Source organism: Urocampus carinirostris, chromosome 10 (assembly GCF_059441175.1).
Source record: "Urocampus carinirostris isolate Australia breed hairy pipefish chromosome 10, RoL_Ucar_1.0, whole genome shotgun sequence".
Lineage (NCBI taxonomy): Eukaryota > Metazoa > Chordata > Actinopteri > Syngnathiformes > Syngnathidae > Urocampus > Urocampus carinirostris.
Window position 1 is genome coordinate 40,516,216 of NC_142358.1, and position 19,077 is coordinate 40,535,292.

The 19,077-nt window shown below is 37.9% G+C and overlaps 1 protein-coding gene across 1 annotated transcript in view; it reads right to left on the bottom strand.

Annotated features, from left to right (window-relative positions):
- Window positions 1-450: 450 nt before the first annotated feature.
- The window catches only part of rsrc1 (arginine/serine-rich coiled-coil 1), a 284,392-nt gene continuing 265,765 nt past the window's right edge, over window positions 451-19,077 (bottom strand). Inside the window, exons 8-10 of the mRNA XM_088346059.1 lie at window positions 10,923-11,029; window positions 4,125-4,229; window positions 451-794 (exon numbers count right to left, since the gene is read on the bottom strand). Coding sequence (XP_088202185.1) covers window positions 702-794; window positions 4,125-4,229; window positions 10,923-11,029 — 305 coding nt within the window. The 3' untranslated portion in view covers window positions 451-701. The remainder of the gene's footprint in view (window positions 795-4,124; window positions 4,230-10,922; window positions 11,030-19,077) is intronic.

The window sequence follows — 19,077 nt, forward strand, 5'->3', positions numbered from 1 at the left end:
AGGACCCAATTGCGTAGCGTTTACCACAAGTTTTATTGAGGGAAAGAGGAAGGGCTGCGCCCACGATCCGGTGTTCGCTGGACGCGGGAAGCAAGTCGCTCTCGTACTCGGATTGTGATCCGAACACGGAAGTGGATGCGAGCGATGGCGGTGTCAGGGACGGAAAAACTGGTCGGTAGCCGGGACTGGGAGAGCAAGGCGTGGTCGGGGTCGGGAACGAGTCGTAAGCCAGAACGGGAGGGTAGAGGTAGTCGGGGACAAAAAGAGGTCGTAAGCCGGGACGGGAGAACAGACGTGGTCAGTAGCAAAACAGGTCGTAGCCGGAGACAGACGTAAGCAAAAACGGGACAGGTGAGAGTCAGGGTCGAAAAAGGCTTTCCTAGTATACACTGATGTTCGCAGATGGACTGACCACAGGGGACAGACAGAAATAAAGTTAAGATAAATATATTATTTGTTTATCAGTTTTATTAGTGTAAATATTTGTGTGGGCCATACATTTGATGTGGACAAATATTTATGAAAAACAAAACAGGTACTTTTTCAACAATCTGCCATTAAATCAAAATCTATGGATGCAATATGAACAATACCAGCTCCTGTACCACACAACTAAAATCAGTTTCTTCCTTTGATAAGGGCAGCAAAATCAGAAGTAAACCACAATGAGGAAACAGCTTAGAAGAGAGGGTCTCCGGCAGTTAGGACACGGGACTCCCCATCAGCCTCTCTTGGCGCAGGGAGATCAGCCTGTTGAGCCACAAATCCTCGGCTTTCTCTTTCTCCACGAACAGCTGCCGGGAGAGACGACGATAACAGATCAGGACATTTGTTTTCTTCTTTTTCTGATTCTCCGCATTCATGGAGGACTCAGAATAGGGCTGCAACCAGTGTTCCCTCTAAAATGCGCCCGTGCGCACAAGAAAATCTAGCCAGCGCACAAAAACGAGGGCTGAAAATTACTAATTAAGCAACTTAAGTCAAAGTTACAGTGCATGAAGTTAAAAATACACGGGTTCCCCGACGTGTCCTAAATGCGGTATTTTGAAGTCGAGTCGAAGGAGAACGAAGTTGAGTAAAGTTTGTAGAGTTTGTCGGGGAACCGGCTCCTTCGGCTCGGCTCACTAAAAGGAACCGGCTCTTTCGGGTCCTAAACGGCTCTTCGGGTTGTTTTTGCTTCTTTAATCCCAACATGACCAAATATTATGTATAATTATGCACAAAATGACTTAAAGGAAGGGGGGAATAGAACAACAACAAAAAAATAAAAATGAAAAAGTAGTAAAAAGCTGAGAAAAAAAACAAAAGAAGAGAAAAAAGAAGGAAAAATTTAGAAAAAAAGCCAGAAAAAAAGAAAAGAAAGAAATGTAGGAAAAAAGTAAATGGAGAACAAAAAGAAAAAAGTAACAGCTCGGAAAAAATAAACACAATGAGATTTTTTTAAAGGAATTAAAAAAAAAAGTGGAAAAAAACAGAAAAAAGGAGAAAAAGTTTGTGTTGCATTCAAATAATTTCAGATTATATCAAGTGAATCCTGTAGCCAACATTGTACTTCCACTAAAAAAATGTCATTAAGTACACTTCTGTATCTTACAACCGACTAAAAAAGCCCCCAAAAATGTTAATATTATGCGACAAAATATATCAGGAAATAAAAAGAAATGGATATCTTGTGAAGGAATTGTAAGAAGAAACGACGTTTGTAGGCCATACAACCTTTGCAATCGTACATGAGTCAATTCATTCAAAAGAGAAAAATCATTTTGCATTGCCGGAAACTCAGCAAAATGTAACGTGATGTCAAGTTTTGGACACGTTTGATGATTAATTATCTTGCCACACTTGGGATTGCCGTTGCTCACTGTTGTTTCAAGCGCTGCTCACAGACTTTGTGTGAACGCTCAGACCCGAAAGGAAAATGACAGGGAACATTGGCTGCAACTAACGATTATTGTTATTTTCTTGATGATTCTGATATTTTAAAGACATCTTTTCATTTCCTCCTCTTTATTCAAATATTGAAGTTTTGGATTCATAGAAAAACAGTGCACAAAACCACAGATTATTTGAATTTGATTAACATTCGAGAAATGGAATAATACATATTGGCTGTAATGCACTACTCTCCGGTCTCCCGAAGTCCAAAATCAAGAGCCTTCAGCTGGTACAAATTGCTGCAGCCAGGCTTTTAACTAAGACAAGAAAGTTAGATCACATGACCCCGATTTTAGCTAACCTGCATTGGCTCCCTGTTAGCTTAAGATGTGATTTTAGGGTTCTCTTGGTAATATACAAAATCATGCATGGACTTGCTCCCTCATATCTTTCAGATTTCATTTCCCCCTATGTTATGGTCCGGAGCCTTCGCTCTGAAAATTCTGGTCTACTCGTGATCCCAAGAGCCAAGAAGAAATCCGCAGGTTCGAGAGCATTCTCCATCCGGTCCCCGGTGCTGTGGAATGCTCTTCCCCCTGAGATTCGATCTGCAACCTCAGTGGAAATGTTTAAATCTAAGCTTAAAACACACTTCTATTCTATAGCATATGAATAACCTATATTTTATGTTGACAGTATCAGGTGATGGTGCCATAATAGTCCGTAGTTTGCAATAGTCTTTGATCTGTGCATCCCTTTAAGACTAAAGAATAAACATGACTTGACTATTGGTTGATCCTTAGTAAAAACGTGATAAGCATCTCTAAAAAAGGGAAATTGTCCAAAAAAACCCATAAAAAAGTTATGTAAGACACTGATGGTGTTTAAGTACTTGGGTTGCGTAGTTAATCGGAGAACGCCAAACCAATCCTTCAAAGCCTTTTCGATTGTCATCTGAGGCGGTCCATTCCTGTCTTTTGGTCCCAGCGCTAGTGACAAAGCGCTAATGAGGCCGCGTGCGTATATGCAACTCATCCGCTCAAATGGAAACCGGGTCGAAGCCGGGACCCGCCCGGTGGGCATATTGGTACCATACATCAGCCTGTCGAGGAATCTCGCGCGTATGAGGGGGTTATCTGCATACCTCACTTTCTAACCGAATTTGCACACTGGAGATAAATGAGTGCAAGGCGGCGGGGAGTATTGCTGCGCTTGAAAAGTTTCTCTTCCCCTTTGTCATCGTTGTTCAGCAGGGGAGGAAGTGATTGTAGTTTGCACACACACTCACCCCCTAGCACCCCACCACAACATGATGCACTTTATGCAGTACAGGTACCTCTGTTGAAAAAAGCGCGTTAAAAATAAATAGAAGCGTAATATTTCTTAGAAAGCCAGGTTTGGGTTATTTTTACTATTCCTCAGTGATGGCCTACCATTTTCTTTTGGATATTGAAGACCTGCAAAAACGATTGCTTTTATTGCCAGGGTTGGGTTTAGGGCAGCAAGATTTACCGAAATCTCATCGACATTGCACCCCGGTTTTTTCAAGGATTTCAAGGGCTGCTGTCTGTCCTAACAAAGCTCCCCAGAGGAGAGCGCTGTTTACTTAAGTTTAACCCAATAAAATTCACACACTGATTATGGAGTTTCTAGCAGTATCGTGCAGACCCTTCTATGTACCGGGAGAGTTAACTGTGGTCTTTGTGTTTGCTGTTTACAAGTCAAGTCAAGTCATGGTTATTTGTGACGCCCATAATCACAAAGAGTCTCAAAGGGCTGCACAGATCAAAGACAATTGCAAGGGGGCCAAGTACTGAACCCTGCGGAACACCACAGGTAACACTTAAAGGCTTAGATGTCATTTCACCATATTTAACACAGTTTGTCCTTTCTGAGAGGTAAGATCTGAACCATAAGAGGACGGTTCCTGAGAGACCAATCCATTTCCTTTCCCTCATGTAGGTTTTAGATCAGGGGATGGTGCAATAAAAGTCTTTGAGACTTCTTTTGATTAAGGGTGTCACAAATGAACATGATCACACCCATAGATAACCCAATATCCACATTAAAAGTAAAAGTGCAATCATGGTACCAGTCAATGAGGAATGGTCTCCTGTTCTCCCTGCAAGCTCAAATAAATTGATGTATTCTCTCCTTATTTTGAGTGAACTTATCTTTGACAACAAAACACGAGGATGGTATTTGTGATCGAGATGATGTTGTAAGGCGTCGCTACGGCAACCACTCACCGCAGGATGCGCCAGAGCGTCGTCGTTGTCATTGTAGACGATGGAGGTCGGGATACTGAGGTCCACCTGCTCCGACTCCTGTTTCACTTCAGGTTCAGGTTCAGTCTGGAATAAAAAAAAGAAAAAGAAAAAAAAAACAATGTTCAAGAAGTAAATACCTGTGTGGTCACTGAAGTCGAGCGCTCTCTTGTGGCCGTTTTATGAGCTGCAACTGTAAATGGAGGCTACAGCTCATTCAATCTAAATGTGTCGTTTATTTTTGTATTGGGTCGTTTATTTTGTAGTTGTTTCACTGAAAAATCACTATTTTTAATAGATGTGTCATGCAGGGATTCTAGTTTAAAGTTTCTTCATATAAAAAATAATAATAGTTAAGAGATTAAAAGTTTGTGAAAGAGAAAAAATAAATGTAGTAATAATTTACTAGAATAATATGTTTTCAAAAAACATATTATTTTATGTAGTGTAGAATATTACATTATCGTTAGTAATAGACTCAACAAAGGGAAACCACAAAACTTCTCTTTTTTATTTTTTGTTTCTTTTCCCCGCTTGTTTTTTCTTTGTATTCTCCATTTTCCTTTTTTATTTTCTTCTTCTTTTGTTTTAATTTTTTTCTCGCTTTTTCCTCTTTTTCTTATAATTTCACGCTTGTTTTCTTATTTCTTTTTCATTTATTTTCCTTTCCTCCCTAGCTTTTTACTTATTTTTTTGCATTACTATAATTTATTTTCCTTTTTTCTTTCCATTTTTCCTTTTATGCTTTATTTGTTTTCTTGTTTCCTATCTCTTTATCTTTTTCTTGTTTTCATCCTCTTTTCTTCTTTTTTCTTCTATTTCTCGTTTTCCTTTTTGTTTCCCCTCTCCCTCAAGCTTTTTACTCTTTTTTTCTTGCCTTAATACTTATTTTTCTCTCTTTTAATATTTTTATTTTCTTCTTCTTTTGTTTTAATTCTTTTTCATTGCTTTTTCCTCTTCTTATAATTCACCCTTTGTTTTCTTCTTTCTTTTTCATTTCTTTTCCTTCCCCCTAGATTTTTACTTTTTTTGTTGCTTTATTATTATTATTTCCTTTACTTTTATGCTTTATTTGTTTTCTTGTTTTGTTTCTTGTTTCCTATCTCTTTAATGTTGAATCGGTTATGAAAGTAAAAACCGGCAGTGAATTACATTTGCATAAATAAAATAAAGGAGGAAAAAACCTTTGGCAAGCATGTGATATCAGATCGTGGCATTTTCTCGCACATTGTTTAACTTATTCCAAATTATTTCCTCAAAATCTGCAAAGACGGAAAACCTTTTAAAAGTTTTGTGTAGATTTTGATTTGATTGTTTCTTTCCCACCCAAACTGGCACAAATTTCAGCTGACATGTAGGTAGGGTCCACAACTCACCGCTAGGTGGCAGTATAAGACTGATGCATGTTTGTAGATGTTTGAGCGACATTATTGTAGAAAGGTACAAAAAATAGGCCGGTGCAGCAGTTAAAAAGAAGAGTTTACACTGTATGCTTATCATTATGGGTTTTCCTTAAATCAGGGGTGTCAAACATGCAGCCCGGGGGCCAGATCAGGCCCACTAAGGGGTTGAATCCGGCCCGCGAGACAACGCTCAGAGAAGCGCAAGAGAAAAACGAGCTGCAGGTCGAAATATGTCCACTTGATGTTGCCAAAGCCAGGTGCCTCGAACAAAGACACTGTACTTGTATGTGTTTCTCTCCCTCTCTCTCTTCCTCCCTTTTCCTCTCTTTTCCTGGCTCTCTCGCTATCCCTTTTCCTCTCTCTCTCGCTCTCCCTTTTCCTCTCTCTTTCTTTTCCTCCCTTTTTCTCTCTCTCTCTTTTCCTCCATTTTTCTCTCTCTCTCTTTTTCTCTTTCATTGTCCCACCCACTCTCTTTTTCTCTCCGCTTTGTCTTATTTCTTTCTCTCTTTTTCTTTCTCTCTAATATACTAGTCCGGCGCCGACAGAATGTTTGTTCTATCGTGTGGCCCCCGAGCTAAAACGAGTTTGACACCCCTGCCTTAAATTCTTAGTCGATTTAACTGCTATATTTTTCATGAAAATGAATTTGCAATCCTAATAGCAGTCATGTTTATTTCTATAGCCCTTTATCACAAGGAGTCTCAAAGGACTGCGTGTACGAGAGTACAGTTTTTATTTTTAGTATGTCGTTATATGCTAGAGCAAGTTTTATATACCGTATTTTCCGCAATATGAGGTGCACTTAAAAGCCTTTATTTTTCAAAAGCTGACCATGCGCCTTATAATACAGTGCGCCTTATATATGGATCAATATTAAGTCGCAAAGTTTTGCAACTAAGGCAAGCAGCCGCCGACTCGATTTTCCCCCGAAGGTGAAGTCGTCCGCGGTGTATGCTGGGATTTATATACCGGTGTTTCATTTCCTAACCAATGTGTCCATCATCATTTGAATCAGTCACTATTGGCTAAAGTTATTCGGAGGTAAAGGGGGCGGATCCTTTTTATCATTTACAGGCTCGCATATGCTAAAGGGGCGAAACAAAGCCCGCGATTGGCCGAAAAAGATGAATGTGAATCACACGTTGGGTTGCACTTCGGCATAGAGAAAACATTTTTTTTACTATTCTGTATTTGTAAATATTTTACTCTCCTGGATCTACTACACTCACGGTTACGTATCATTATCGAACGTGATGGCTGCAAGAGAACTTAGGTGAGCTATGCGGCTTTATATTTTCCCGGTATCTTGTTTTAGAACGATCTTGATGTTTCTGTGATGAGTCTATTTTGAAACTCAATTCAATTCAAAGTGTTTCTTGTCATATACACAGTAAAGAACCCCGTTTCCCTGCACAATAAAATTCTTACTTTGCTGTCCACACAGTTGCCAGCAAAAAAAAAAATGGAAACTAGGAAATGTTTGGCATTTCTTGAATCCCAAGACTTTAACCTTTCGAATAATATTTGGAACGATGCATTTGAGTGATTGGTAACATCGTACAGACACTGTTTCCGTACATGTCTGAGACACGTATTTGCTTCTTTGCAGGCTTTCGGAATGTTAAGGGGGTAATAAGTTGGACTGAACCATCTGACTGTTTTGTCCACGTTCCCATTGTAGCGCCTTATAATCCGGTGCGCCTTATGTATGGAAAATATAGGACCAAAAACCATTATTTGGGGGTGCGCCCTATAACCCGGTGCGCCTTATAGTGCGGAAAATACGGTACTTCTCAATTGGCCCCTCATTCATCACATCGTGATTGACGTAGACATTTTTCTTGTAACTGTCCATTTTAGAAATTAGATTCAATTGTATTTTGATTATAAAACATCAAAATGTATGTTTTGTCGAAAAAAGTAACGAATTAATTATGAACGGTTACATTATAATAAATAAATATTGTACAGTTATTTGCTTGTGAATAACATAGTACCAAGTGTAGCGTGTGTTTTGTGTGGGTAATGGATTACTCTTCGTCCAATAAAAATACTCAGAATCACCCACGGTCTCTTTGGAGAGCGACAACCTAATGAAACATTTCTAAATTGAATAAATGTACAGTGAACACTGTATCAGTGAAAATAATACTTCCTTTCAAATTTGGGGTCAATTTTCCATACTTGTCGTTGCACCCCCAAAAAAATCCAGTTAAAAATTGAGCTTTCATTCTCATGATCATTTTTCTGACTTTAAATTAGATTTTTGTTGAATTAAAAATCACTTTCAATGAAAGACAGTCTGCTGTTCACCATATCATATAGATTTTCTTATTCAAGTAGTATTTTTTTCTTATTTTACTAGGAAAAAAAGGAAATATATAAAACCTATAGGTCATTTTGCAGTGCAGCGGTCCTGATGTTGCATTATTATCATCAATAAATAAAAAAATGTAAAATGAATGGCCAGGGTCAGTTAGATAACTTCCTCATCTAAAATACATTTTACACATCTGTCAGATAGATTTTCTCTTTTAAGTACTATTTTTTTTTCTTATTTTACAAGAAAAAAGAAAATATATGAAAACTATAGGTCATTTTGCAGTGCAGTGCTCCTGATGTTGTATTATCATTAATAAATAAAAAAATGTAAAATGAATGGCCAGGGTAGTTTAGATAAAGTACAACTTCCACATCTAACATACATTTTACACATCCGTCAGATAGATTATTTCTTTTAAGAAATATTTTTTTCTTATTTTACTGGAAAAACATGAAATATATGAAAAATATAAGTCATTTTGCAGTGCAGTGCTCCTGATGTTGCATTATTATCATCAATAAATAAAAAAATGTAAAATGAATGGTCAGGGTGGTTTGGATAAAATACAACTTCCACATCTAACATACATTTTACACATCCGTCAGATAGATTTTCTCTTTTAAGAACATTTTTTTTCTTATTTTACAAGAAAAAAAGGAAATATTTGAAAACTATAGTTCATTTTGCAGTGCAGTGGTCCTGATGTTGTATTATTATCATCAATAAATTCAAATGTAAAATAAAACTTCCACATATATAGCTGTCAGTTGTGGTGTATACGAGAAATTTTTACTAAAAAATTGGTATTCAAAATGTTACCACGGGTGTGCAACAGTGTATAGAAGTAAAAATGTGTATGTATATACAGTGTTACTTCTTATACATGCACCTCTAGATATGATGATTTTGATGTACGAGGATTGTTTTTTGTTTTAGGAAAAATCTCGCTCTATGTTCGAGAGTAAATCTAAGCTAGGCGCAGTCCCAGAGGCTACCACTAGGGGCAGCACGAGCCCGCTTACCGACAGCATCAGAGAGTAGAAGAGAGAAGTATTTTGTCGCTTTATTAGTTTTGTATTGTTAAAGGTTATTTACACTTGAATTGATTTCCGTAACTTTGTGCAACGGAAGATTTTTTTAGTTGTCACGTCGACTGTTACAGTTTTAAGTGCAATATTTAGGTTCAAGTGCAATATCCTGGTTGTGTACGGTTTTTATTTTGGATCAAGGTCTCAAAACTGCGGAGGAAACAACATATGAACAAAAATACTTTATTACTTTTGAAAAGATGAGCATTTAGGAAAAGAAAACAGGGAGGAAAAAATACAAAAAAGAAAAGAGAAAAATGAATTAAGACAAAAAAAGGGAAACTCAAAAAAAAGTAGGAAAAATGGAAATAAAATAAAACAAAACTCAGTTTTGCTTCGGCTCTATTTTTAAATACACACACTTGTATAATTGTCTGTATTGTGCCGAAAAATATGTGGTTGAAATGTCTTCGTATATAAATTTTGGGGGAATTTGATAGAACAGTAAAACATGGAGGGGAAATATTCCATGCAAAACGAGGGCGCCCGATCATGCGGTGCACCTTGTGTAGTGTTAAATGGAGAAAAATAACCAACTATGGAGACTTTGTCCTTTCACACAGTGCGCCCTATGTGCGTGAAAACACGGTACTTGGTGCTTTTGGGAGGATAGATAATTGGATGGATGAATGGATGGATGGAGATAGATAGATAGATAGATATTCCGAGATAGATGGATAGATAGATAGACTCTGAGAGAGATAGATTGATAGATTCCGAGAAAGATAGGTGGATAGATTCCAAGAGAGATAGATGGATAGATAGATTCCGAGAGAGACAGATATATAGATTTCGAGAGACTGATAGATAGATTCCCAGAGAGATAGATGGATAGATAGAATCCGAGAGAGACAGATAGATAGATGTCTAGATAGATAGATATTCGTCTAGATAGATGGATAGATAGATGTCTAGATTTCTAGATAGATAGATAAATTCCAAGAGAGATAGATGGATAGATAGATTCCGAGAGAGACAGATAGATAGATAGATTCCGTGAGAAATAGATAGATAGATGTCTAGATAGATAGATAGATGTCTAGATCGATAGATAAATGTCTAGATAGATAGATAGATAGATAGATAGATTCCAAGAGAGATAGATGGATAGATAGATCCTGAGAGAGACAGATAGATAGATTTCGAGAGACAGATAGATTCCCAGAGAGATAGATAGATAGATAGATAGATAGATAGATTCCGTGAGAAATAGATAGATAGATGTCTAGATGGATAGATAGATGTCTAGATAGATAGATAGATAGATGTCTGGATAGATGTTTGGATAGATGTCTAGATAGATGTCTACATAGATGTCTAGATAGATAAATAGATGTCTAGAGAGATGTCTAGATAGATAGATGCCTAGATAGATGTCTAGATAGATAGATAGATGTCTAGACGTTTGGATAGATGTCTAGATAGATGGATAGATAGATAGATGTCTAGATAGATAGATGTCTAGATAGATAGATAGGTGTCTAGATAGATGTCTAGGTAGATAAGTAGATGTCTAGATATCTTAATATATAGATGTCTAGATAGATGTCTGTCTAGATGTCTAGATGTCTAGATAGATACTTTATTCATCCCTGTAGGGAAATTCACACAGGAAACGGAGCATTTAGTTTCTTAATATTTTATATCTGAATAAAGGCTTGTTACACGAGCAATTCCAGCTAAGAGCAAGATCCTGGAACAAATTAAGCTCGTACGAAGAGGCACCACTGTGTCCATACAACACCAACCTCAGCTTTCGAGCCCCCCGGTGGAGGTTGTCGACCTTGGCACAAACAGACAAGGTCGCCATCAGACCCCGTCATCCCCAAAGAGCTATGACAAATCCAATCGGCGGGACATTTCAATAACGACTTCTGCGTTTGCTCTATTCGAGAACGCCGGGCTCTGATTGGCTGCAGTCGAATGGAGTGAGCGGAGCGAAAGAAAGAAAACGTTTGCACGGCACCTTGACGTCCTCCCGGGATGATTTGAAAGCCTGCTGGACAAAGGAGTCGTCCTCGATGGCCTCGATGGCCTTTATCCTTTGCACTTGCTCCTCCAGAGAAGTTCCTCCTGAAAAAAAGAGCAAAAAAAAGTGTTGGCCTCATCACTTTAAAGAAGTCATTAGTTCTAGTTACTCACTACTTCTTCTAAAAAATTACCAGGGAAAATAACTACCGTAAATTGAAAGTTATATTATCATTATTATTAAAGCTTTGAAAACTCTCCCGGAGTACCGTCTTTCTTTGTAAATATGTGTAACCATGTATAATATGTATTTGCAACTGTATATTTTGTAATGTACTTATTTTAGAGACTTATTCTGATATGTTTTCCACGGGCGAATCAAAAAGAAGGGACGAAAACAACAGGGGCTGATGGGAAGTGGAGTAAAGGTGAGACAATTTTGTGGACGCAGCGGACAATAGTGGATATATATTTATATTATATATATATATATATATATATATATATATATATATATATATATATATATATATATCCGTTCATTTAGCCGGCTGTGGTTTTTTGAACTGTGCACTTTATATTCAGTTACAATCGCGGGACATAAGGTGATTGTGTTACATATTTTAATGTGGGCGCATGCGGCTTATATACAGGTGCGGCTTCTGTCAGTATAAAAGCAGTTTTCCTCTTAAAATGTGGTGGATGCGCTCTATAGTCCGGAATTTGCGGTATTTCCTTTTCTTGTATGTCAAAAAACATAGACATTTTCAGAGCAGGATTGGAGTCAGTTGAATAGAGAAGAACAGATAGGTCGTTGTGTTATAGAACCATGTCATATTTATTGCACCTCACCAGCCTAAAGTGGATCAAAAATAAACAGTAAACAATAAAAAAAAAATCAGCATGTACATAAACATGCGCAAAAAACACAAAAAAATATACGTAAACACTCAAAATTGAAGTAAACACATCAAACATACGTAAACACATAAAAACCTACAAAAAACACAAATAAAAATGTATGCACAAACCCACAAAAACATACGTAGACGCACGCTCAAAAATGTACATGAAAACAAACAAAAAACATACGTAAACACACAATAAATTGTACGATAAAAACGCACAAAATTGTACGTAAATACAAAAATTGTATGTAAACACATCAAACGTACATCATCGCACACAAAAACCTACGAAGAACACAAAAATGTATGCAAAAGGTAGACGCAGGCTTGAAAATGTACATGAAAACAAACAAATAACATATGTAAACACACACTAAAATGTAGGATAAAAACGCACAAAATTGTACGTAAAGACTCACAAAATCGTACGTAAACACATCAAATGTAAATGATCACACACAAAAACATATGTAAACATGCACAAAACGTATGAAAAACACAAACAAAAACGTACACAGAAACCCACAAAAACATACATTGACGCACGCTCGAAAATGTACATGAAAACAAACAAAAAACATACTTAAACACACACCAAAATGTACCATAAAAACACACAAAATCATTCGTAAACATACACAAAATGTACTTTAACACACAAAACGTGCAAAACAAACGTAAACACGCACCAAATCGTACTTAAACCCAGGCGAAACGTTCGTAAACACATAAATTGTTAGTAACCACACCCAAGACGTAAATAAACACATACAACATACGTAACCACACATAAAAAAAGCACATAAACACCGCAAAAATGTACGTAAACATGCAGAAAACGTACGTGAACACACCAAACGCACGTAAAAACACAAACGTACGAAAAACAAAAATAGGTGTGATAGATGTCTAGATAGATAGATAGATGTCTAGATAGATGGATAGATGTCTAGATAGTTAGATGGATGTCTAGGTAGATAGATAGATGTCTAGATAGATGTCGAAATAGATGTCTAGATAGATAGATGTCTAGATAGATAGATGTCTAGATAGATGTCTAGATAGATGTCTAGATAGATGTCTAGATAGATAGATAGATGTCTAGATAGATAGATAGATTGATGTCTAGATAGATGTCTAGATAGATAGATATATTTCTAGATAGATAGATGTCTAGATAGATAGATAGATGTCAAGATAAATAGATGTCTAGATAGATAGATGTCTAGATAGATGGATGTCTAGATAGATGTCTAGATAGATGGATGTCTAGATAGATGTCTAGATAGATAGATATATTTCTAGATAGATAGATGTCTAGATAGATAGATAGATGTCTAGACAGATAGATGTCTAGATAGATGTCTAAATAGATCGATAAGTAGATGTCTAGATAGATAGATAGATAGATAGATGTCGAGATAGGTAGACAGATAGATAGATGTCGATACCAATTGCCCGAGCAGATATCGGATGGATGGGGTCAATACTGGACAGGACGGGACAGACAGGATTGATATCGAAACAGGATATCGAAAATAAATAGAATAGAATATACCTTTATTGTCATTGTTACAAATGGGCTAACATATTGTGACAACAAAATTGGGCATGACACTCCAGTTTTACACATTCATAGTGAGGTATGAGCAAGAAGATAAAGGAACAGAGAAGATAATGTTATAAGACAAGGGGGATAAGGCTATAGTTATAATTTACATGGTATTTACACAAGAAATGTCGGCATGTGGGATGTTACATACAGGGTTGTCGTGATAACGTTGGTATGGTAACGGTTGTGCAATATTGCATTTGGTGCAAAGTCATCATAGTGCAAAAATAGTCAGCATGAAACAGGAAATGGTCAGACATTGTGCAATTTGAGCATTAAACGTAGTGCAGTCGACATGTGCAAGAACAAGACATGAGTAACATTAGTAACATTATATTCGTATGACAGGACAAACTGGACGGGAACGAAACTGGAAACCGATATCTAACGACGGGACAGGCAGGATTGATATCAAAACAGGATATCAAAATTAAATAGGACGAAACTGGAAACCAGTAACAGGATAAAATAAACGGGAACAATACTGGACAGGAAATACCAACAGAGAACAGGACCGAGTCAAAACCCACGTCTTGCGGTTCAGAGGTTCGTTGCCGGACTGACAAAGGAAGAGTGAGAGCACTGAGCTAAATGTAAAAACCCACAACAACATACGTAGACGCATGCTCAAAAATGTACATGAGAACAAACAAAAACATTCGTAAACACACACTAATATGTATCATAAAATCGCAAAAAAGCGTACGTAAACATGCACAAAATTGTACGTAAACAAGCACGAAATGTACGTAACACACCAAACGTACATAAACACATGAAAAATAAGTAAACCCACACAAAACATGCGTAAACACACAAAACATACATAAACACGCACCAAAACGTACATAAACACACACAAAATCGTAAACACATTAATTGTAACCACACCTAAAACGTAAATAAACACATATAACATACATAATCGCAAACAAAAACCTGCATAATCACACAAAACGTACGTAAATATACAAAACGAACGTAAACACCCACAAAAACGTACGTAAACACCCACAAAAACGTACGTAACACGCCGCTTTTGACCGTCAGAAACGGGAACAACCTTGTAACGGCGGAAAAACTAACGAGTTCGATTCCCTCGTTCCTGAAAAAACAACGCCCTCATTCTCAACACTGGGAAAAAGAACACAAAAAATGGGAAAGGGTCCGTCATTGGCCCCTCCGGAATACCGCATACGATCCGTCTACGTAACGCTCTCTGACGCGTGACGCGACACACGGGACTCTATTTGAATCTTTCTGCGAGCCGCCAAGGGCGCCCGGAGAAAAAAGGCAAATAAATGCTAACAAGATGAGAGTCGATTACATTCGGGATAATGCCATGTAAAAAAAAAAAAAAAAGATAGGAAAATAATCACAAATATGAACACAAACCGCCCACCAGAGAATTTCATTACCAAGACAAAATGGGATTACATTTCCCGGAGTTTTCCACCGATGGCAGACTATTGATGCCGACGTTTGTCCGATGCTGCGCGAAACCCTTCTAGAATTTGGATTTGAATCCTCTTTATTGTCATTGATATCAACGCGGTGAAACAATGTATGCAATGAGATTAGACACGGCACTCCAAGGGTAAAACATCTAATATACTGTAGAGACTTTGAAGAGTAAAAAAAGATAAAAGACTATCAGATAGATGTCTAGATAGATAGATAGATGTCTAGATAGATAGATAGATAGATAGATAGATAGATAGATAGATAGATGTCTAGATAGGTAGATAGATGGATGTCTAGATAGGTAGATGTCTAGATAGGTAGATAGATAGATGTCTAGATAGGTAGATAGATAGATGTCTAGATAGGTAGATAGATAGATGTCTAGATGTCTAGATAGATAGATAGATAGATAGATAGATAGATGGATAGATGTCTAGATAGTTAGATGGATGTCTAGGTAGATAGATGTCTAGATAGATAGATATATTTCTAGATAGATGGATAGATAGATGTCTAGATGTCTAGATAGATGTCTAGATGTCTAGATAGATAGACAGATAGATAGATGTCTAGATAGATAGATGTCTAGATAGATAGATATATTTCTAGATAGATGGATAGATAGATGTCTAGATGTCTGGATAGATGTCTAGATAGATAAATGTCTAGATAGTTAGATGGATGCCTAGGTAGATAGATAGATGTCTAGATAGATGTCTAGATAGATGTCTAGATAGATAGATATATTTCTAGATAGATGGATAGATAGATGTCTAGATGTCTAGATAGATGTCTAGATGTCTAGATAGATAGACAGATAGATAGATGTCTAGATAGATAGATGTCTAGATAGATGTCTAGATAGATAGATATATTTCTAGATAGATGGATAGATAGATGTCTAGATGTCTGGATAGATGTCTAGATAGATAAATGTCTAGATAGTTAGATGGATGCCTAGGTAGATAGATAGATGTCTAGATGTCTGTCTAGATAGATGTCTAGATAGATAGATATATTTCTAGATAGATGGATAGATAGATGTCTAGATGTCTAGATAGATGTCTAGATGTCTAGATAGATAGACAGATAGATAGATGTCTAGATAGATAGATGTCTAGATAGATGTCTAGATAGATAGATATATTTCTAGATAGATGGATAGATAGATGTCTAGATGTCTGGATAGATGTCTAGATAGATAAATGTCTAGATAGTTAGATGGATGCCTAGGTAGATAGATAGATGTCTAGATAGATGTCTAAATAGATGTCTAGATAGATAGATAGATGTTTGTCTAGATAGATGTCTAGATAGATAGATATATTTCTAGACAGATGGATAGATAGATGTCTAGATGTCTAGATAGATGTCTAGATGTCAAGATAGATAGATGTCTAGATAGATGTCTAGATAGATAGATATATTTCTAGATAGATAGATGTCTAGATAGATAGATGTCTAGATAGATAGATATATTTCTAGGTAGATAGATGTCTAGATAGATAGATGTCTAGATAGATAGATAGATGTCTAGATAGATAGATGTCTAGATAGATGTCTAGATAGATCGATATGTAGATGTCTTGATAGATAGATAGATGTCTAGATAGATGGATAGATAGATAGATGTCGAGATAGGTAGACAGATAGATAGATGTCCATGCCAATTGCCCGAGCAGATATCGGACGGATGGGGTCAATACCGGACAGGACGGGACAGACAGGATTGATATCGAAACAGGATATCGAAAATAAACAGGACAAACTAGTCGGGAACGAAACTGGAAACCGATATCTAACGACGGGACAGGCAGGATTGATATCAAAACAGGATATCAAAATTAAATAGGACGAAACTGGAAACCAATATTAAACAGGAGAAAATAAACAGGAACAATACCGGACAGGAAATACCAACAGAGAACAGGACCGAGTCAAAACCCACGTCTTGCGGATCAGAGGTTCGTTGCCGGACTGACAAAGGAAGAGTGAGAGCACTGAGCTTAAATAGACAGAAAGCCAATCGGTCAACGAGCCGCGGCTGGCGCCGCACGGGCGGGGCCAGTTGTGCGCCATGGCAACCGTGACAATATCGTTATACGTTTATTTTTCTATATTTTACTCAAAAAGTGTTTGGTTTTACGATTTTGAGTGGTTTTCAGAGGCAAGCACCTTCAAGGTCAAAAGAAAAAAATCCCAGGCACCAAAAAAGTGCCTCTGTTTAAAAAGCTAGGACTTGAAGGCCACGAGCAGCTTCTCAGGCTACTCCTATCTGTTAGCAAACAATGAATTAGCAAATAAATTCCTCTTCATAGCTTATCACATAAATCATTCTGCTCCTGGGATTTGTTATCAAAAAAAGGATGTCTGTGATCCGCTAAAAAAAGTACAGCCTTCAATGTACAGTGCTATGTTAGCTTGCCCCCTAGTGGAGGAGTGTACTCTATTTTTTCCATGTTTATTGTTAGGTTAGAGTGCCTTCTAGTGGCCAGCCGTGTATATCACACCATGTAACCAAATCAATCGTCCAATCAGAATACTGTTACGTGCACATGGTTTATTCTATCCCCCAATCAGAATCCATGAAACGGTATAAGAAAGGCTCTCACGCTTCAGTCCGTTGGATTTGTTTCATGGTAATCTAAGAATGCGGTTGCTTTTCACAGTTTTGTGCTTTTGTTTAGGGTTGTGATGGCCCTCGGGAAGAAGCTGTCCCTGAGCCTATATATGTTAATGTTAATACGATGTTAATGGCTCTGCTACAGTATCGCAAGCCGGCAATGCCTTCTAGACTGGGCAGAGAGCCGCCGATGATCTTTTGGGCTGTGTTGATTACTGTGTATGGTTTTCAAGTTCGATGCTGTGCTCCCGGCATACGACAGGGTGAGGCTGTATGCTAAAATGCTGGAAATGAATGTTGGGAACGGGTCAATTAATTTTGAATGATTTCATATTGGGAACATTCTCATGAGCGATTCGAGCTAAGAGCATGATTCTGGAACAAATTAAGCTTGTATGAAGAGATAGCATTGTATCTAGAAAAGACCAACTTCAGTTCGAAAGGATAGGAAAGGATTGAAGAGTGTAAACTTGTCAGGAACCTGCGTAGGAGGAATGATCCAAAATAGGAGGGGGCGGGATAACAAGAGTAAACAGTGGCATTATTGTTCTGCTGTCAATCTTAAAATAAACAAAACGATCAGTCAATATTCATTCATGGTACCAGTATTTATGCGTGTTACTCTGTATTTCTCCCTCTCGCCATCTGTCAAACCCAAAATGCGCACAACAGTTTGGGCGATGTAAGAACTAAAGCTAATTTTTTCAATTTTGAAGCAGAACGGAAACAGGACCCACTCGCGTAACGTTTACCACAAGTTTTATTAAAAGGACGAGGAAGGGCTATGGCCACGATCCGGTGTTCACTCTTGTACTCGTCTTGTGATCCGAACACGGAAGTGGATCTCCCGTGGCGAGCGATGGCGGTGTCGGGAAAAAAAACAGGACGGTAGCAAACGTGGTCGGGGTCAGAAACGGGTCGTAAGCCGGAACGGGAGAGCAGATGTGGTAGGGATCAAAAATGGGTTGTAAGTCGGGACGGGAGAGCAGATGTGGTCAGGATCAAAACAGGTCGTAGCTAGAGACAGACGGGAGCAATACTGGACAGGTGGGAGTCAGGGTAAAAAAAGGCTTGCCTAGTGTTCACTGAGGTTCCAAAAGGGGATATACAGGACTGGGTTCAAATAGTAACAGGGAGACAATCAGGAAGCGAGTCGTAAGCCAGAACGGGAGAGCAGACGTGATCGGGGTCAGAAACGAGTCGTAAACCAAGACGCGAGAGCAGATGTGATCGGGATCAAAAACGGATCGTAATTCGGGACGGGAGAGCAGACGTGGTCGAGATCAAAACAGGTCGTAGCGGTAGACAAACAGGAGCAAAAAACGGGACAGGCGTGAGACAGGGTTGAAAAAGGGCTTGCCGTGTAAAAACAGATTTGCAGAGAAACTGACAAAAGGGGACAGACAGGACTGGGTTCAAATACTGACAAAAAATAAAAGAATCTATTAGAAGTAGGGTTCAAATTGGCACTAAAACATCAATCCAATTAGAAATTGATCCCACAGAAAATTACAATGACCCTCATTTGTGAGCTATATTCAGATCA